A 21,260-nucleotide genomic window follows, 5' to 3' on the forward strand; every position below is an offset into this window, starting at 1 on the left:
GAAGCTATGCAGAAAAGTGAACTTTAGCCGAAGCACGGATGTCAAAAGTCTGAAGAATCTCAGTCATCCATAGTGTTTAACTCGAGACGGCCTTTGGCTGAAAGGTCAAACTGCTAAAGCTAGAAAAAATTAACTGAAGGTACTTACATTTAGTCTACCATATTTCCTCAAATAACAAGATCTTTGTTTGGACCAACATACAAGTATGAGCAGGCTACAATTGAAGAAGGCTTTTTAATACAAAAAGAAAAAATCTGGCCACATTTGCTGTTCTATACATATATACATCTATACATAAACAGACACAGGTCAGGCTGTGACAATAGAATAAGTTGTATTTCATTTATTAACTAGAAATGCACTCAGAGAGTGCAGACCTCCACCAAGAAAGCTGTTTGATAAAACATTTGACTGCACCCTAATTTTGTCCAGTCTTTCTGCCTTGTTTTTGGGGAGTTAGAAACAATGTCAAAAATCTCCATATCCCGCAATGGTGAAGAGCAGACAAAAATCCTAGATTTGGATTGTGATCCGGACCACCTTGAAAATTTAATCACTTGTTCCTTTTGTCATTTCCAACAACTCCACAAAGTTTCATGAAAATCTGCTGTACACGTAAGCGAGGCCATGATGATTGATGGGGGACAGGACGTTTAAAACAGATGACACACAATAACAGACAGAATGTCTGCTATGAGGTGCCAAACATTTTTAGCCAGATTAACTTCATCCAGAAGCACGGAGTTCCACAGCCTGATGTTTAGCAGGTCAACCTCAGCACAAGACAGGGACCAAGTTCAATTGGGTAAATAAAAAGTACAAGTATTAATTCATTATTATGCAAATCATATTTTTCATTGATTTTACCAATAATCAACATAAATGAAGGTCAACATATTTTTCAAGTCATCAACCATTTAAAGAAAAAGAAAAGAAAGCCCATTGGGAAACTCTCCAACTCCCATTGTCATGTGACACAGAACTCCACAGCACACAAGTGAACACTGCACACTGCACACAACGAAATTGCATTTATGCCTCATCCGTGCAAGGGGGCAGCCCTCAGTGCCGCCCCATGGGGAGCAGTGCGGTGGGACGGTACCATGCTCAGGGTACCTCAGTCATGGAGGAGGATGGGGGAGAGCACTGGTTGATTACTCCCCCCACCAACCTGGCGGGTCGGGAGTCGAACCGGCAACCTCTGGGATGCAAGTCTGACGCCCTAACCACTCACCCACGACTGTGTGTACTCACCCACGATTAAAGTACAAATCAAATGTTTTGGAATGAACCTTCTAATTAAAAAATAAATACAAAAATAAAAACTTCAAATGCACTGTTCCAACTGTTCCAAAATATTGTGCAAAATTGTGTTTGCTGTGTTGTAAAGAACCAAAATGGTCTTTAAAAAAAAATAAAAGCATTACTGGGTCTTCATTACATGTATCCTATAAATATGATATTTGTATAGTGTCCTTGAGTCTTTTGAAAGGTGCTTATATAAAATGCATTATTATTATTATATTATTATGATGTTGTCATTACCCCTGACAAAGTTGTCCTATAAACTGGCATAAACTGGCCAGTCTTAGGACAGTTAGTACAGTCAAAAAAGCCCACAAATATTATCCTTAAAAAAAATGCTGCACATTTTACAGAGACCATACGGAAATGTTGTCATAGCTGGAAATACAGCTGTAGGTATACAAACACCTACTGTAAGTATTGCCTGAGGGCTCTATCTGCAAATCCCATGACTATTATGTCAAGTGATTGAAGGAATGTGCTGAAAACAAGTGTTGTCCTTTGATTTTATTAAGATAATACCTCCCCCCCAGGGGGTTGTGTCTAAAAGGTTACTAAACTGTGAGCATGTGTATTCCAACCTCACAAAAGGTATTTATGATAGTGTTAAAGGGGCACAAGGTAGGATGATGTTGTTTGCGCGGTGCCCGTGGCATGCCTCAAAATGTACATCGTAAGGAAACAATGCTGTTCAAATAAACTCCCTGTGAGAATGTTTTTCATCGCGGAATGCCAGCAGTTGATTCAAACTTAATACGGTATGTAAAGCGATTCTTTGTATGAAAAGTGTTTCCATCGTTCACTTACTAATGATTCACATGACCATCAGCCGACTCGGGATAGTTATTAATTAAACTTTTTAATCCTACCTGGAGCCCCTTTAATATAAATATAAAACATAATCCTAAAATTGCATGAAATCATTACACACATAACCCAATCATAGCCCAACACACTTTATGTTTAATTTTAGATTCTGTTCATTTAATTTCCAAAGTATGAGCCAATGGACTGACAAAATATATGATATTTGTAAACAGAACCAACTTTACACAGCGAAAGAGAATGTATTTTATACAACACAGCCCTTGAAGCATGATAAAATGGAACACTTGGTTACTTCAGCATTTGCATAGGTCCGTAATAAAAACACAACCAGGCCACATGTTGATGCAAAACGTGTCTGTGTGCTTGTGTGCAGTGTATTCTCATGATCAATACCTTACTAATCATGGATAGAAGGTGTAGTTTTGTAGACAATCTTGCTCTCAATGTCTAACTTAGTAGCAAGAGAATGCAGAACCTCAATCGGCATTCTGAGAGCGATCACCAAACTGTAACCAGACAATATTCTGAAACAATTTAATTACATGACTCAAGGCAACCTGCTTCAAGGAAACCTGACAGTTTTATGCACTATGGGTTTTATGGAATAGTAGTTAATTACTATATTATATACTGTACAGTAGTGGTAGGTCTGATGGTTTGCCTCTTCCAAAAGGTGAGCATTGAAAATATAATTTTGCTAAATATGCAGGAAATGAAATTGGAAACAATGCCCCCAAACTACATGCTTTCGTTAGACTGTCACCCTAAAAATATTAATTTTCTACAGCTTGTTAAGTATTACATTCTCAATTTCATGGTCAGGCCCACCACCCATACAGACTCATGGTCAAGTTAGTTGTTGATGTTATGAATGTGTGCTGATGTGTTTACTGGTGTACATCTTCGCACTGAGGTAGGATATATCGACTGCTGTAAGAGAGGGAAAAAACACATTGTCTTTCAGCAGTAATGGACAAGAAGACATGAATTCGGACGATAAATAAAATATCTATATTTAAATCTATAAAAAATAACTGTATATTTATTAGAGATGCACCGTATCCTGATTTTTAAGATCCTGCCGGATCCGGAACCGGATACCGGATCCTACAAAAGGGTTGAAACATATAGTCTACTCGCACACGTGGGCCCTTTTTATTACATTGGCTCAAACTATTTTTTAGACTCATTGGCTTATTGCCACACTGCCTGCACTGGCCGCTTCCAAAGGGCTTTCACTCCATGCAGCGATTAGGATTGTGAAAGACTGACTGAAAAGCCTAGGCTAGAGATGCACCAGACCCTGATTTTTAGGCAACATGCCGGATACTGGATCCACTGCTTAAGATCCTACCGGACCCGAGTCCTGTGAAAAACCCTATAATCCTGCCGGATCCGGAACCGGAACCCGATCTGGTGCATCTCTAATATTTATTTTCTAATATGACACTATATGAAATATACAAACCCCAACTCCGGTGAAGTTGGGACGTTTGGTAAACAGTGAATAAAATCAAAATGCTATCATTTTCAAAACATTCAATCTATTCATTAGATGGAGAATAGTGAAAAGACAACATATTAAGTGTTAAAACCGAGAAAAAATATTGTTTTGGGAGACATATGTACTCATTTCTAATTTGATAAATCCAGCACGTCTCAAATAAGTTGGGACGGGGATCAGTGAAATTTAGTAAACATCCAAATAAGATAAAACAACAAAGAAGAACATTTCAAAATGAATTGTACTGACGGACAATATATATGTCCAGGTACAAGATCATCACAGAGAGGCTGAGTCACTCAGAATTAAAGATGCAAAGGGAATAATTGCCATAGTTATAACATACATTTTTGAATTCCCTGTGATCTATCATGACAGAATGTATATAAGACATATTTTTGTTACTGAAATAATTGTATAGGTTCATGACATCATGAAATATATATTGGCTGTAGTCTCACTCTAGCACTCCAGGAATTAGAGCTATTGAAAATTGACCATATTAAGAATGCTTAATGCGTGCAAATGATACAGGGGTGTAACATTCTCCTAAGCACCTGAGCTCACTTGAAATAGACCCAGAAGACATGGGAAACTGTCCTTTGCTTACAGAAGTCAGCAGAAGTTGTAGAAGTCCATTCCTTTTGACAATAATAGAGCATTGCACATCCTGTGCTACAGTGAAAATGGACCATCCAACTTGTGTTAGTGCTAACTTCAAAAGTCAGCCTCCATGATGGCATGCGGGTGCAGTAGTGCATTGGTTAAGATGTTCTCACTCATCTGTAGAGTTAAATACAGTGCTGAATGGTATAAATTGGTTTTAAACAGCATTAAAATTCACTCATGCATTATATTCTGAAGGGAGATCTTCGAGTACTGCCACATAGTAAGGTCAAATTGCATTCTCTACTATGTTTTAACAGTTTGGCTCCATCATAAGGACCAGCCGGTGATAAAATGGTGGTCTTTTGGTCAATACCTGTCACACTTGTAAGCACTACAGAAAGGAAAACATTGCAAAACATGACAAGGAATACACCCACCATTAAGATGGTGAAATAATGTCCAAGATAGGAATTAACACTGTTTGTATATTGTACTGTAATGTATTTAACTGTTCAGTGTTGTCTTTTGTTTTGTTTTTAGTCTTCCTCGACATTTGCTGCTATTTTTTTGTCCCCGTCCCAACTCTTTTGAGACGTGTTGGATTTATCAAATTAGAAATGAGTACATATGTCCCCCAAAACAATATATATGTTGTCTTTTCACTATTCTCCATCTAATGAATAGATTGAATGTTTTGAAAATGATAGCATTTTGATTTTATTCACTGTTTACCAAATGTCCCAACTTCACCAGAGTTGGGGTTTGTAGAAGAGAAGAGAAGAGAAGGGAAGGGAAGGGAAGGGAAGGGAAGGGAAGAGAAGAGAAGGGAAGGGAAGAGTAGAGAAGAGAAGAGTCGAGTCTTACATCAACGAATCGAGGTCAAGACTGTCGAAGCTGACAGTAGCAAGGCACAACAACAGAAGCAGGAAAAGGATCCAAATCCAGATGATCCAGATGACCCAACCCTGAGAAGGAAAGAGATGACATGAGTGAAAACTGTACCCTTGATAACATTCCATCACATGCCGATAGGCTAGTTAAAGTAATGCTATGTAGTTTTTAGTACAGAAGACTACACTCGCTCATCCTGATGTATTTAAAGTCAGGGAAGCGACGGGAGGTGACAAAGAGGTGAGTTGTCCCAGGCCCAACGAGGAGGCTTGGGTCCTCATTACATTGTGTGTATTGGATGTGGGGGGCTTTCAGATGACTTTGTCCTGGACCTGATGAAGACCTGAAGGTCGAAACGTTGCACTCTTTTAAATAATCACAGAAGACAAGCAGTTGCTGACATTATTCTTTTTCACTTGGATTATTGCTTTTATTGTCCTGCACCTGGCCCATCGGTTGGGATGTGCACACATCTACTCCTCTGAACTCAAACCTGTCAGCGGCCTTAGTCACCCTAACCATGGACTGTTTCAGCTAAAAGAGGTCTTAAAGCTGGCACCACCAGACTTCAAAACAGCCTTTTCCACACGGCGATAAGACTGCTGAACACATCCTAAGGACAGACTAAGCCTTGCACTGCAACACAATGCAACACTTTCCTCTTCACACACACACTCACTCACTCACACACACACACACACACACACACACACACACACACACACACACACACACACACACACACACGCGCGCGCGCAGACACACACGCACGCACGCACATACACACTATGACTATGGGAACTACCAAAACCATTTTGAAAACAATTACTCTAGGGAATGAATGGACTCTTAGTGTGAGTGTTCATTTAAATACGATATATTTTTGTCTTCATGCATTTCCAGAAAGAGTTAACAACATGCGCATCCGTTTAATCCGGGTGCAGGATCAAAGCGTAAAGTTTAATGAGGTAAAGATGAACTGCACACCCATGAGCTCCCTTTAGATCAGGGATGTCAAACTCAGGCCCGGGGGCCAAATCTGGCCCACAGAGTAATTTTATTCGACCCGCAAGATCGTTTCAGATATTCATTCCAGTCGGACCACGTATACCATTAATGTATAGCGTAACAAGACTTAAACATGGAATTTGGTGTGTCACAGGAATATGAGTGGGCCCAGGCCAATGAAACAGCTCGCACTCACACAATCACGTGCAGGCACATTTGAACTACCCTGTATGATGAGAAAGAGCAAATTTGACTACGGTAATTAAATGCATGCTGCACGCACACTTTCAGATAGATTTTGATTTTGGCCCTCACTCAATTTGAGATTGACACCTCTGCTTTAGATCCATTTTTGTCACGATATTTTGGCCCTTCCTCAGACTATGTTAAAAAATGATGCTAAAAGAAACAATGCTTTTCTCTTAAGTTGACTTTCTGACACGGCACCCTTCATCCGCACATTGGAACAGGAACAGGCCAGCACTGCACACATTTGACAGGGACAATCCAACCTTTCGAGTTTTGCTGGTATTATCTCAACAGATGACAGCTCAGTCTTGGCTCTGACCCCTGCACATACTCAGATGTCAAGAAGAGCTTTGACATTGACACTGCATTCCAACGGTGTTTTCCCTTACGTCCCTCACTGTGAAATGTCCGTCCATTTCATTCAGTCTAACCTCAAGCTTCCTGATGGAATACAACAGCTGCGTATACATGTACAATTTTCTTTTAAATCAGTATATAATCTGTTCAAACGAACGGTTTACAAGGGCAGCTTCCCTGTGTGTGTGTGTGTGTGTGTGTGTGTGTGTGTGTGTGTGTGTGTGTGTGTGTGTGTGTGTGTGTGTGTGTGTGTGTGTGTGTGTGTGTGTGTGTGTGTGTGTGTGTGTACATACATACAGTATGCCTACATGATTTTCGTTTATAATCATATGATTACATATTTTATCATTTAAAACAGTATATTGATAATTAATGAAATTCAATTATTAAATAACTATTTTATTAAAATGTGTCACTGGTGCATGTTTTTTTTTAATCTCAACAAGCCCTTAATACAATAAATAGTAGGCTAGAAAACTGGCCCGAAGTGCTGTGATGGGCAGATCAGAATGAACATTCTAAAAGGCTTTGTTCTTGAGATTCTAACCAACACTTTTATTGCCATGGCAACATCCCATAGAATGTTTTCTTTAGAACTCCAGAGTAGAATTTTCAAACTAGAATCTTTAGTAATTTAGCAAAGATCAGCTCAGTCTGACTTGAGACACCAAAGAGAACAGCTGCTTTTTAACCATGAGACTTCGCGACTTTTTCTGTTGCTGCCTACCTGCTCCTGGAGAGAACTCCAATGACGATGAGAGAGACACACCAAGGAGAACTATGGTAGACAACAGCAACAACAAGAAATCTGGCTAAGGAATTTGGAAGAGACTGGCTAACCCAAGCAGGAAAAAACTAAGAAAAGAGGCAAAGCAACTGAGACATCAAATGGCTGATATACAGAACAGGGAGGTCCGTGTGATGGACATTATATCTGAATATGAAGAACCAATCAAGGCCCCACGTCCACGTCCAGTGAAGTGGGAGACGCTTTATGAGAATGAGGAGGACATAAGAATTGACAATGTGGTCCTCCACAAGGCCTGGGTCCATGCTACCCAGCACAGCAGGGATGCTACTGGCCCAGTAGTACATGTTGAGATGTCTGAGGGAGATGCAGCCCAGGCCAAGGCTAATATCCCACTCAGTATTAGCCTACTGGAGTCTGTCTATGCCAGCTTGTCCTGTAAGCACATTTTGTACATTTTTTTCATTTCTCAATGTTATTATGCTTTGCCTTTGTTAAATAAGACTTAATGTATTTGACATGTTTTTTAATCTCTTTTTATATATATATATATATATTTTTTTTAAATAAATTAGAATCTGTCTTGAGTCTGGTATAGTCCTACTTGATTAAGTTGGATTACTTTTATCTTTTGAACACAGCTGACATCAACATGGATCTGCTGTGTCACCTGGTGCAACTCTCTAAGGATTTTCGCAAAGGAAGCGAAGTAGCAGAATTAAGTTTTAAATCGTAATTTTTAAAAAGCTAAATACTTTTCTGTGCAGAACCTTTAAACCCTTTTCTGAATTGATTTAATAAAGTGATTTCACCAAGTCAGTCTTAAGCTTTTTTGAAAGCCTATTGGTGATGCGATACTCTGAGTAAATACTTTTCGTTTCATCATGATGTGTTATACAAATACATTTTGATTGATAGATTTGACTGATTGATTGATTGATTGATTGAATGGATACCCTCTCCCTTCCCCCGCCAGGTGGAGGTGATCAGCCTTCCCAGGCCAATGAGACCCCTGTGCTGGTCCCCAACACTGGAGACCGAGAGCTGGTACAGAGGCCTCTGGCCATGCATGTGGAGGATGAGAAGAAGAAGGAGGGTCTTCTCTTGGAGGAGGAGAGGAGGCTGCAGATGCTGGCTTGGTTCCAACAAGGAGGACTGGCTGTTTTCAATACAGCAACAGCAGCAGCAGCCCAGATGAAATATATTCTGGCACTGCTGTTTAGCAATATTTTTGTTCTAATGATGCATGAACTATATTGCTTCATCTATATTTTATAAGACAATTGATTTAGTGCATTAGCAATTTTTTTAATTAGCTAATCAGTAGCCTATCATTGATATTATATACTGTATTTTAATTATAATAAATAAATAATTATTTTTAATAATTTACCATTTTGTTGTTTGTTGTTTGTTCTATTTGATATACATATTAGCATATGCATTAGCTTCAGCCAAGAGTATTCACTTTTAATAACGCTAAAGACAGCACAACACACACACACACACACACACACACACACAAACACACACACACACACACACACACACACACACACACACACACACACACACACACACACACAGACACACAGACACACGCGCACACACACACACACACACACACACACACACACACACACACACACACACACACACACACACACACACACACACACACACACACACACACACACACATTCCTCCTTCTCTGTCTGTCAGCAAACTAATAGATAGACAACACTCAGTTGCTAGCACCCTAGACTAATGGAGACAAAGACGTCAACAATCAAGCATGTGACGACCATATTGTGTTCACATATTTCTCAAGTTTGACAAAGCTAAAAATATGTCTCCTACATCATATGCCCATGACTTATGGAAGTAATTGACTTTGTATACAGTCACGGGAGACAGAAGAGACAAAAGCGATTCAGGCGACTAGAGCGACAGTTTGTAGTTGAACTCCAGCCAATATTATTCAAATTAGCTACGATGTGGTTCGACAGCCGCCACAGCCAATGGGAATGTTGGAATGCTTTCATTCTGCTTTAAACAGTCGCTTCTATCGCTCGTATCGCTCATGCTGCACATACAGCAGCGATTCTCTGTCGCTTGAATCTTGTCGCGGCCGGTATATTCGCCCAGTAACTCTTCATGGTGTCACTTGTTAGTAACACTGACTCGAGGAAAGTGTTGGCTGCTGAAGATACAGGTGTTGATATGTGGCTTTGTAAAATAACCAAATGACAATACTGGCTACACGGCTCTCCACCCCGCCGACTAACCCTGACCTATTTCAAACATTTTTTTGTGATACCACAGAATTTCTTGTCTGGTAGTTCCTGTTAGCTGCCAAACAACTGCTACCAAATTGTAGTGGTGTCAACAATAATCGATTCGGCAATGCAATGCAATGCGGGGCATGGACAATTCAATTCAATGCGGCAAGTTCCAGAATCAATGCAGCAAATTTTGAATGAATGTTAAATGTTAAATTAAATAAAAGCACTTCAAAGCATTGAAAACAGTAAGACTGATACAGAAAAATGAAATGTTGCTCAGTATCCGACTACTTGCATTGACTCATCATGACTGATGAAACATTTGCTTTGCTTTCAGTAGAAATGTAATGCATTGCAATGCATCGTAGAATTGAATCGAATCGAATCGAATCACTACCTCCCGAATCTTTATCGAATCGAATCGTGAGGGCAGTGCCCATGCACACCACTACAAAATAGTAATGGCGCCACCCTTGTAACGGTGGATAATAACGTGGATAGGCATGGCAGTGAAGGCAACTTACAAGGCACACTAGTATAGTCAGTGGCATGCACGGGCATTTTGGGGGGCAGGTGCTCAAGGGGGTGCGGGTGACATGTGGAACTTCTGGATACTTTACTAGGGCAGGGGGTGTCAAACTCACATACAGTAGTTTCAAGGGGCCACATGCAGTCAAGTTGATCTGAAGTGGTCCGAACCAGAAACGGAACTGCAAAATATCACAAATTTCTGTTCCATATCGGAATTGCATGGCTAGTCAACCATCCAAAGGTGGATGCCAACGGATATATGAGACGCTTCGATCGTAAATGGTAAGCAAGTTTATGACATTCTTAACTTTTTCCCCTCTCTTCAAGTCCGGGACCTTTTTAAACCATGTGATGAGCCACATCTGGCTCCTGGGCCTTGTGCTTGACACCCCTTCTATAGAGGCTGTATATTGCATTGGGCATTACTATCACATGATTTTTATTCTCAAGCATTTGTAGATGATTATGTCAACATGGACCACAGAACATTATGACAAAATTGTCCAAAAAAAACCTTCCAAAAAGGGTTTTTTTGTTCAAAAGGTCACAGGAGCAAGTGCTTTAGCACCACCTCATCCCAATCTGTGCATGTCTATGAGTATAGTGCCTAACAACAACAGGCACGCGTCTGCCTCACCTGTCGACTGCTCCTGGCGGTGGGCATGGCCTGGGCATCTACGTCCCCCTGGTTCCTCTTCAGATGCCCTGCTGTGCTCCCGAGCTTCTCCATCTGCCGTTCCTCCAGGCTCTTCTCTCCTGCTCCTCCCTCCTCTTCCTCCACGTACCTCTGTCTCCTCCTGTGAAGAACGGTGCTCGTTTGGGTCTCTGTGATCTTCACAGTGGACACGTCACACCTGCACGGCAAAGCAAAACAAAAGAGGTGTCAATACTACAAAGTAAATGGATATACATCCAAATAGTGTTTAGAGTACAACGCCATAGGGAGTCAAAAGTCAAGGTAAAATTCTACAGGTGGCCAGAGTAATTTCTACAGCTCTTTCCCAATCCTCCTTGTTCTCTCTTTCTCCACCTCGTTTCCTGTCACTCTCCTTACACAGTAATAAATGCCGTGTTAATTCAACACCTAGAGTCTTAGAGATTCAATTTAACAATCTCCTAGATTTGTTTGGTCCCAGTACTCTGTAAGAGTTGAATTAGCACTTTTTTACTGTGTACTGTCCTGTCAAAAACAGAGGCACAAAGCCCACCAAAACAGCTCTATTAGACAGTGGTAGGCTATTGTTACTGTGTGGCAGCAACACTGGTGGTGGTGGTGGTGGTAGTGGAGCTCAAAGCTGATGCGTTGGTGGAGAGGGCCACTTTGGGGTCCAATGATCCGCAAGATCCTGTGAGAAAGAGCAGGCCGCTGGGCAGGTGTTTGAGGAACACCACCCTCTTGCCCTGGTGGCGCCCAGCCCGCAAGACGAGTACCGTCCCCGGGGTGACAACACCAGAGGTGGTCCGGGTTTTCGTGTACGCCTGCAGCCTCGGGGAGGCCTTCTTGGAGCCGTGCTGGGGCTTGCGAAGAGGCGACGTAAACCTGGTCGGCATGGCTTTGCAGAAACAGCAGCCGTTGTGGACTCTGAGGCTCCTGCACAGTAAATGGGGTGTCAATGTAAGTCTTTCCATTTGGTCCCTCTCAGAAAATAGACTCAATTTTACTCTATGGTTGGTGTCAGAGTCAGTTCTACTGATTATTGTGTGAATATCGGTATGAGCACTGGAATGTGAAGAAATCATCTCGCCACAGAGTTGCAATTACACTGGCCAGTGGCCACCTGTAGAATTTTACACTGGCTTTTGACCCCACTGTTGGAGTGATTTGACTTGTTGTAAATACTCTGTTTCGAGTTATGAACGTTTACTGTGGAATTTTGACACCCCATTTTTAACTGCATGTCTTGCCTGGTTCTTGGGTCCTTATTGGGCCTAAATGCCCTCGTCCTTTCGTGTTGAACCTGGGAAGCTGGATTGTCAGTGTGCTCTGGCGACACAGTGTTGGTGGATTGGTGGTTTCCATGAATGGAATTCAGCTCTCTTTTCCTGTAGACTATCAAGTAGGCAGTTCTTGACCTGCAAAAGAAATGAACATCTTTAACAAATTAGCGATAGGCTAAACAAAATAAACTTTAGAGGGTTACTGTCTAAAGCAGCTTTGGTATGCTGTACCGTATACGTATTTGTACCGTAATACCTTTCCAGGAAGTCTTTATCTGTGATCTGCAGGGGAAAAATAAACACAAAAATAAACATTTGATTCCTTCATTTTTATAATACAACCTGTCGTGCACATGTACACATTCATATAACACTGTCAAGTTAAGGCGCATTAGCGATAATTAATCTGAAATCTTTTATGGGAAACCGTTAATGAAAAATACAAGATGCAGTGGTAGGTAAAACAAAAAATAAGGCTTAATTCTCGCAAACATTTAAAAAGCACGAGTTACAAAGACATTAGTTACATTAACATGGACATTTGGTTTATATGACAACAGAAATGAACTGCCCCTTATAAAGACCAATCCAATTAAAATTTGAATCCAATTAGACATACTGTACATTTATCCAGATCAAGGTCTTTACATGTGCATTTCTACTCCAATTGAACAATCGTACTATTTAATCGGATTAAAAATGTCAATGTAAACATTGTACATAGACTACGTACCTTGGTCACTTGAGAGTCATCAAAGCAGTACCAGTGATTATTTTCAGCAGACTTGATGTAAGCGTCATAATGACCTGCCCCATATTCTCCACTGTGGTTGATGACCCCGTACAGATCATATGTGCAGTCCTATACCGTAAATACACACACATGCACGCGCACGCACACGCACACGCACACGCACACGCACACACACACACACACAGGTTGAGAGCTTCTGCAGCCAAACTAAAACAAAGGTAACAGTCATATGACTGGATAACACACAGCCTCACCCTGTAGGCGACACAGTAATAGGAATGGGGTGGGAACAAATGTTATCCTGAGTGGAGTTAACTTCAAGTCTTTGTTTTAATGTTTTAAATGGGCAAATGTACACAGTATTTTACATCAATTAATTATTATTTCCCTCCTTGGGAGGAACCAAAAGTTATAAAAAAAATCTGTAGGCCTACTGTATGTTAGCATATACACTGCAATGTTGAGCCTTATAAGAGAAACACAATCATGACTTGGGCACATAATACCTCAAAGTAGGTGAGCATGAAGGGTATGTCCAAGGGAGAGGAGTTCTTCTGGTAGACCATCTTCATAGAGTCCAGGTGGAAACGCTTCAGGTGCAGAATCAGTATGTTTGGGTACTTCTGGACGTTTAAACTCTGGAGGATAAAATAATACAAAAAACATGCCCATCATTCAGCCTGCAGTAAAAAAATGTCATTGCCTACTTGATTATCATGCTTGCATTGTCATCTATGGTTTTAAGTGAACATTTTGCTTTATTAGGCCACACCAATTTAATTTGTTGGTTCTCGGATTTTTTCAGGAAAAAGTTGAAGCGAGAGGGCGAAAAAAAAAAAAAATTAGTCGTGTGGTTATACCACCTGTATATCAGCCTCACATGGACCTCCAAAGGAAGGTGCAAGACAGGCAAACACCTGGACATGGAGAAGGACAGTGTAGAAGGGAATTAAGGCAGCCAAATAGACCAGGCACAAAATTAGCTCACAGGGCAATTATTATATTAATCTGGTTTGAATAAACTGAGATGATTCAACAGTTGAATAGTTGTTGTTTTTCTTTTTTAAAACTGCTATCCCACTCCACTAATTCCACTAAGAGCAATACTGTGTTTCACCGCTGCTACTGCTAACCCACAGGGGCTTCAACTTGCCATTGCATGCTTGTCTGTAAATGTTTGAATGTAACACGTTTCCTGATTCGCTAGTCGTAATCGGCATGTTGAAAGGAGTGGTTTTATTGGTTCTCTACGTCACATGACCTCCAACTACTAAAGAGACACCTCCCCGTTCATGAAAACATGCAGTCTTCGTTTTTTTTTAGCGATTTCATTTTTTGGGGTATTGAAACTGATTTTTTTTTTTTTTTCCATTTTGATACAAAATACAAGAGGCGAATCCGAGAACCAACAAATTAAATTGGTGTGGCCTTAACACTTAGTAAATAATGAACTAGTTATAAACAAGGCAAGGCAAGCTTATTTGTGTTTAGCACATTTCAAAGACGCATTTCAATGTGCTTCACAAAAAATAAAAGTAAAAGAAAAAAGAAAACAGACGTTTAACCTTACAGACATAAATGAGTAATGTTAACACAGCAGACACAGCACAGCCAGAGCAATTCTGGAAGTTTGCTTTCCAAAGAGCAAAAGAGATGAAACCACACAATGTACAGTACAGTAGTGTCCGGCTGGAAAACTCACATCAAACTCATCCAGCACAATTTGCGTTCCGCTGTGCAGCCGTAGGTTGGTTTTCTTATGTATAGGCTACTTGAATGAATACCACCATGTATTTACTGTTCATTATTTCCTGAGTGTGAATAAAGCGTTATAATGTACTATTATTAGGCCTATACAATGTGACATTTTTGTAATTTTCAATTAACACCTTTGGAAATATTACTTACTATTTCAGTGTCCGTTTTCTCGTCACAATGTTCACAGTACAGCCGCTCATCCTCATCAAACCTTGTGGTTTGGAAAAAGGCCTTGAGTCCGTCAACCTACAATTACAACAATAGCAACAATAGCAGAATCTATGTTTTGGGGTTTTATTTAATAAGACATTTAATAGTCAAAGGTGGTGGGAGGAATTACATGGGAGACAGATCAACATGATCTCCAAAAATTCCGTGCTCCTGGACACGGATGTTAAGGACACAAAATCCGTGTCCAGGAGCACGGATTTTGCCAAAATTCCGTGCTCCTGGACACGGAATTGTTTTCCGTGCTCCTGGACACGGAATTGTTTGAAGTGCTTTCTATAGGCTATTTCCACAGTCTTTGTGTTTTCTCAGGATTTTTCTAATTTCAAACATTTTTCAAATAAGTCTTACTGACAAGTTAGGGTTAGGGATTGTTTTGGTCTGGGCACAGCTAATTTTCTTTCATTCAGTATATGAGTTTGATAGCCTAGCAACCAACTGGAAAAGGTATTTCTCAAAAATATGTCTTTAATGACAGGTTAAGGTTAGGGAATGTTTTGGTCAGGGCACAACTTAAATTGCTATAGCATTATTTTGTTTAGGATTAGCATTTGGTATGTATTTTCTAATGATAGAGTTAACACAGTGCTGTGGTAATAGCCTACAGAAAGCACTTCCGTGTGCCCATCACGGAAAACAATTCCGTGTCCAGGAGCACGGAAAACAATTCCGTGTCCAGAAGCACGGAATTTTGGCAAAATCCGTGCTCCTGGACACGGATTTCGTGTCCTTAACATCCGTGTCCAGGAGCACGGAATTTTTGGAGATCAGGCTGGACAGAGATAGTGTACCAGGGCTGAACTGGTAATCTGGCATACAGGACATTTTCCAGGTGGGCCGACAGTCCCCAGTAGGGTTGCCAACTGTCAATGAAAAAAATACGGGACATTTCACCGTGTCGGGGGGTCTGGGGGTCCTCCCCCAGAACATTTAGCATTTCTTAGATGTAATTTCCGGCATTTTAACGTCCCGTGTCCCGTTTCAGTTCAATACGGAACCCATACTTTTATCTCTAAATACGGGACGATTCCGTATTTCAAGGGAATGTTGGCAACCCTAGTCCCCAGTCGCCGATACTGTTGTTGTTTGTTTGCTTTTTCTCATGGACTGGCTCTCTGTTTTTACAGGAGCGGCCCATTGGTTCATCTTCAAAATAGACAGTGACTGAGTCAAGCAGGGTATAGTATGAAAATTCTTTGCGTCAGGGGCCAGTTTAAGCCTGGGGTTATTTTTGAGGCCAGTCCAGCTTTGTGAGGTACGGTTGGAAAAAACAACCCAGTCTGAGCCTCCAATGCCCGTTAACAGCATTCATGGCCATGGGACGCCGTGTTAGCACAGTGAACCCCTAACAACAGCACTGTCACTTAACACAGTAAGACATGCCCCCTGCTATAGGCTATAGGTTAGCTGATACCAGAATGGCAGAGACCAAATCGTAATGTATTAGGCTACTGTGTGCTGTCACGGTGGTGTAGTAGGTAGTAATTTTTTTCGGTGACTTAAGCGTCCCACTGGGAACGATGTGCATTAAGGGGCTACATTCCAAATTCAGTGGAGTCCAAATGGGACATGTGTGTGAACCATGATTTTTTTAAAAAGGAGAATTTGCTCTTACCACATTGAACACGGAATAGTTTCTGGCGTCGATGGTGAGTGGAATCGAAAAGAAGTTGATGTCCTCGTGCCATTCACCATGGTCTTTCTTCAGACACCGTCGCGATTTCCGTAGTGTCCCCTCAAAGACCTGAATTGATCACAAAATGGTATAGTTGCAACATAGCTGAGGCACAACTGTTTTTCATCCTGAAGGAAAGTATAGCCTCTTTATGCAGATGGGCCCTTCAGCGGGCCTGTTCACTCTTTGCTGAAAAGACTCAATTTAAAAAAATGAAAAAAATGTGAAAGCCCATTGGGAAACTCCAACTCCCATTGTCATTGTGACACAGCACTCCACAGCACACAAGTGAACACTGCACACAACGAAATTGCATTTATGCCTCACCTGTGCAAGGGGGCAGCCCTCAGTGGCGCCCCATGGGGAGCAGTGCGGTGGGACGGTACCATGCTCAGGGTACCTCAGTCATGGAGGAGGATGGGGGAGAGCACTGGTTGATTACTCCCCCCACCAACCTGGCGGGTCGGGAGTCGAACCGGCAACCTCTGGGATGCAAGTCTGACGCCCTAACCGCTCACCCATGACTGCCCTGACATTGAATTACATCCTAACAACATTGATGTGGCATTAAAGAGAGCCTTACGTAACAGATTAAGACTTGATCATTACATTTTGATGACAATTGGGTTATAGAAAAGGCTCTGCACAGACCTGAATCGATCACAGAAGGCTTACAGCTGCAATACACAGTAGCTGAGATACAGCCGTTAATGATTCTGAAGGTAGTACAGCAGAATAATGCCAATGGTGACAACTGAGTAAATAAAAACGGCTCCCCCTCTGAACACAAGCCATATCAATCACTGTATACAGCACACTTTTACACATATCTGTAGTAGACTGTGAGTAATGGGCATACAGTCATAAATTCATAGGCCTATAGGCGCTCAGCAAAATAATTGGACAGCAAATAATCGAGTAATTAGTTTGAAAAGACTAATTACAATCATAAAATGTTTATTAATAAAGTACCTGAGAGGCATCTGAGGTCACTTCCTTTAGTATGTTCTCAATCCACTCCACTGCATTTTGCTGGTCACACACTGTTCAGCATGAAAATTGAGTTACATGCATTAATACATACACTACATTACATTGCATAACAATACATTACATTACAGTGATGTTAGTTTATCCAAAGTGACATACCAGTATTTAATTCCTGGAGCGATGTTAGTTTAAGTGCCTTGTCAAAGGCACTTCAATATGGCTGCTACTGTATGGGATTCATAACTATATTTTTCCAATTCCAAACCAACTCCCTGACCAATTATGCCATGGCCCCCTTGTCTATGTTACTTTTAACACTTCATGCTCTTGTTTTCAATTGAAAATCCAAAGGCAGTTACTTACCATTTTTAATTTCGAGACACTTGGTTATTTCAGATATGGACTTGTGTTCACCTTTAAGGATCTCAAACAGCTGGTGCAGTTGGTAAAGAACCTCGTTACTGTTTGAAGAACCCTGCAACCTGTGAAGTATAAAGACATCTATAACAGAATTATCTGATATTTTTTTGATAGGTCACAAGGTACAATTCAAAGTATGAAGACTCTTATCAAAGAAATATTTGCATGGTGGTAGGTTGCAGGATAGGGTAGGCTATTTGAAATAACCTGCAAACTATGAAGTATGAAGATCACAGAAATATCTGAATCTTGGTAGGTTGATTGCAGGTTTTTTTATTTGAAATACTCTGAAACTACAAAACAGCATGAAGACTAGTACAGTCCATGAGATGTATTTGTACAAGTTCATTACCTTTCTACGGCCTCTCTGAATTCTTCAGTTGTGAAAAGGATCTGCAAAACTGAGTTTAAGCAGGTCTCTCCTTGATGTTTAAGCCCATTTTGTCCAACTGTCAGACGCAGACAACATTCACATAGTACTACATTTTGCTCTGTGTTAATTTAACGTGACAAATTTAAATCAAAATGTTACAATGATGGCACTGGTGTGTTGATTTAACACTGTAAAATGTACTGTGTACTAAGGATAGGGCCTACTAGCCTACTGTACCTTTGGAAGGAAGGAAGTAGTATGTCACATTCTCTGCATCGGTTCTTCTTTCCACAGCATGAGTGAATGTGGTTTTCAACCAACCAGGCAGTGACTCTGGCAACAAACAGTACACAAAAAAAGGTGTGTCAAAAGTGCAAAAGAGTTAACTGAACTCCATATGGCGTATTTCCGACAGTGCGAGGAGTCACCCCACTCCAAAAGTGGAGTCAAAAGCCAGTCTCAAGTACTACAGGTGGCCATTGCAACTCTGTAGTGAAACGGTTGCCCACTCTACAGTATGTGTGTGGACACTTTGCTGAGTAGAATTGAATCTGACAATGTAACACTGGCCACAGTGTAAAAATTCACACCCTTTTTTTACTGTGTAGGCTGTGTGATGATGCAGCCCTGTGTATATCGTTGTAGGAACAAGCACTGATAATCAACAAATGAGTAATATTTGCTTATCGTTGAGCAACTAATACGAGAATTGTTGCAGTTAGATACAAATATGACGTGACTTGTTTTCAATTGCTTACACACATTTTTGACAATTGTGTTTTTTTTTCCAAACCTCGGCACAGAAATTCAACTAATGCTCGGACAAATTGCAAAACAGGTTCTCGCTCCACCAAGTTTCCACCAGTTTTCAACTCTCACTCCACCAAGTTTCCACCAGTTTTCAACTCTCACTCCACCAAGTTTCCACCAGTTTTCAAAACATTCTTAACTTACAGTATCTGAGAAGCGTGGGCTTGTTTTGAATTGTAAAACACTTAGATTCCCATTGGATTTGTTTGTGTTATGGCTGGGGCATTGTGTGTCCTGATTTGAAGTGACTAGGTTCATTCACAACGGTGTCAAGGCTGAGAACGACTGTTGGGTTTTGCTAACTTGGCAAGTGGTTATGAAATCATGAAATTAGAAATAGTGTCACGTTTTTGTGTGTGTGTAATAGAAAAAAAAACAGATGTGTTTTGAATGGCACTATGACACGTTGTCATAACAGCTGCCAGTAGATGGCAATGCTTTACAGTGAAACCACTGCATTACATTACATTACAATTACATCACTGTTTACATAACTACACATCACATACAAGGTATGCTGTATGTGTGTTTGTGTGTTTCCAAGTCTGTGTGAACGTGTGCGTGCGCGTGTGTTCATGTGTGAATAATGTAGCCTACAGTGTCATTGCTGTTCTTTAACATGGATGTTTTTCTAACTTTTGTGCATTTGCCAAAGGCAAAAAAAACTTTGCTGTATACTAAGCTACATTTTAAACCTATTTTACTTTAGTATTGCTACAGTAAGGCAATTATTTTGGACACTGCAAACTTCAAATCACTGCAGAAATACAGAAACACAGGAATTAAGTCAGCAAAGTTTGCACAAAAGCAATCTTGCAAAAAAAAGGTAACATTACAGCAGTGTTTATGGTATAATTAATTAAATGATTGCACAACACTCACGGCTATGGTCATCTGCAGGGTGGACATCTAAAAAACAGGAAAAATAAATGAATAAAATTAACACTGTCAGGTACCTTTCATGCCGATAAACATAAACATTCATCCAGGCAAAATTCCATGTAATCTGTATGCATTTCTCTACAGTTTTTCCATTATGGATATTTGTGTCACATTGTTTAAATATCCACCTACTCCGTAGCTTACCATTTACCTTTTTTTGGCGACACTCACTTATACCTTTACAATTTATATTTCATTTGCAGCGATGGTGACACTCACCTATGGTGTATGTTGACAGAGACGTGAATTGATCCAACTCAGATGACATCATAATGTTGACATTAAAGGTCGTTTACTTTTTTCTGCATGGAAAAACTCCTCATAGTCTGAAACCTGTTGTTTATAGTCCAGTCTGCCTTGGTGGATACAACACTGTGGTATGCCAAAAGGCAAGTGAAGGAACCTGCTTTGGTATCACTGAAACGCCCACATGCCTCCTCCTCATCCACTGACCTCACCGCCCACCCACCCACAGCCGTCTGTGCTTGCCCTGCAGCTTCAAACCATGCAGCCATTTGATATGAACAGCAGATGGCGCCAAAGGAAGAGGGAGAGGAAGGAGGATGAAAAGATACAGATGAGGAGAAGGAGGAGGAGGAAGATGAGGAGTAGGAGGAGGAGGAAGAAGATGAGGAGGAGGAGGAGGAGAAGGAGGAGGAGGAGGAAGATATGATATTGGAGTCAGTCACCAGTGTGACACCTGAATGTTGGGCTGAAACTGCTTCATTTAAACTGTGTTTTTTTAAAGAAGATCCACTCTCTATCACAAAAATCCTCCTCACCGTGACCTCACCCCTCACACACATCTATAATACAAGCAGTCATTTGATATTGTGGAACCAATGGAAGATGGAGAGGAAGGAGGACGACAGGCTTGTACGAAATTCCGAATGGAAAGAATTTCAATTCAAAGTAATGCCATAATACGAACACTAGGTGGTGGTGTTCTATGTACTTTCAATGGGTGGTGGAGATTAAAGTCATAGAAATTCAAGGAAATGGCACCACCTAGTGTTCGTATTATGGCATTATTTTGAATTGAAATTCTTTCCATTCG

The 21,260-nt window shown here is 40.8% G+C and overlaps 1 protein-coding gene across 2 annotated transcripts; it reads right to left on the bottom strand.

Annotated features, from left to right (window-relative positions):
• Positions 1–2,256: 2,256 nt before the first annotated feature.
• On the bottom strand, positions 2,257–20,568 carry LOC134437145 (uncharacterized). 2 transcript variants are annotated; one of them, XM_063186609.1, is made up of 16 exons: positions 20,423–20,568; positions 20,144–20,170; positions 18,689–18,784; positions 18,431–18,527; positions 18,022–18,140; positions 17,641–17,711; positions 16,609–16,737; positions 14,916–15,011; positions 13,514–13,645; positions 12,987–13,115; positions 12,510–12,535; positions 12,221–12,388; positions 11,562–11,906; positions 10,953–11,169; positions 5,111–5,211; positions 2,257–3,060 (listed from the first exon to the last, which is right to left on the bottom strand). In XM_063186609.1, exons 1-16 carry the CDS (start codon positions 20,472–20,474, stop codon positions 3,021–3,023), a joined length of 1,845 nt encoding a protein of 614 aa, XP_063042679.1. In that variant the 5' UTR covers positions 20,475–20,568; the 3' UTR covers positions 2,257–3,020. The 2 variants fall into 2 exon arrangements, with proteins under 2 accessions (XP_063042679.1, XP_063042678.1); XM_063186608.1 differs by having other exon boundaries at positions 2,257–3,063.
• Between the last annotated feature and the right edge of the window lie 692 nt (positions 20,569–21,260).

This window comes from Engraulis encrasicolus, chromosome 21 (genome assembly GCF_034702125.1).
Source record: "Engraulis encrasicolus isolate BLACKSEA-1 chromosome 21, IST_EnEncr_1.0, whole genome shotgun sequence".
NCBI classification, from domain to species: domain Eukaryota; kingdom Metazoa; phylum Chordata; class Actinopteri; order Clupeiformes; family Engraulidae; genus Engraulis; species Engraulis encrasicolus.

Bases quoted from the DNA above. Each gene is read 5' to 3' on its own strand.
- LOC134437145 (XM_063186608.1), bottom strand. From the start codon at position 20,474: ATGATGTCATCTGAGTTGGATCAATTCACGTCTCTGTCAACATACACC. The intron at 20,171-20,422 runs GTGAGTGTCACC...CCTGTTTTTTAG, and splicing joins TCTGTCAACATACACCATAG to ATGTCCACCCTGCAGATGAC. The intron at 18,528-18,688 runs GTACAGTAGGCT...TGCGTCTGACAG, and splicing joins CTACTTCCTTCCTTCCAAAG to TTGGACAAAATGGGCTTAAA.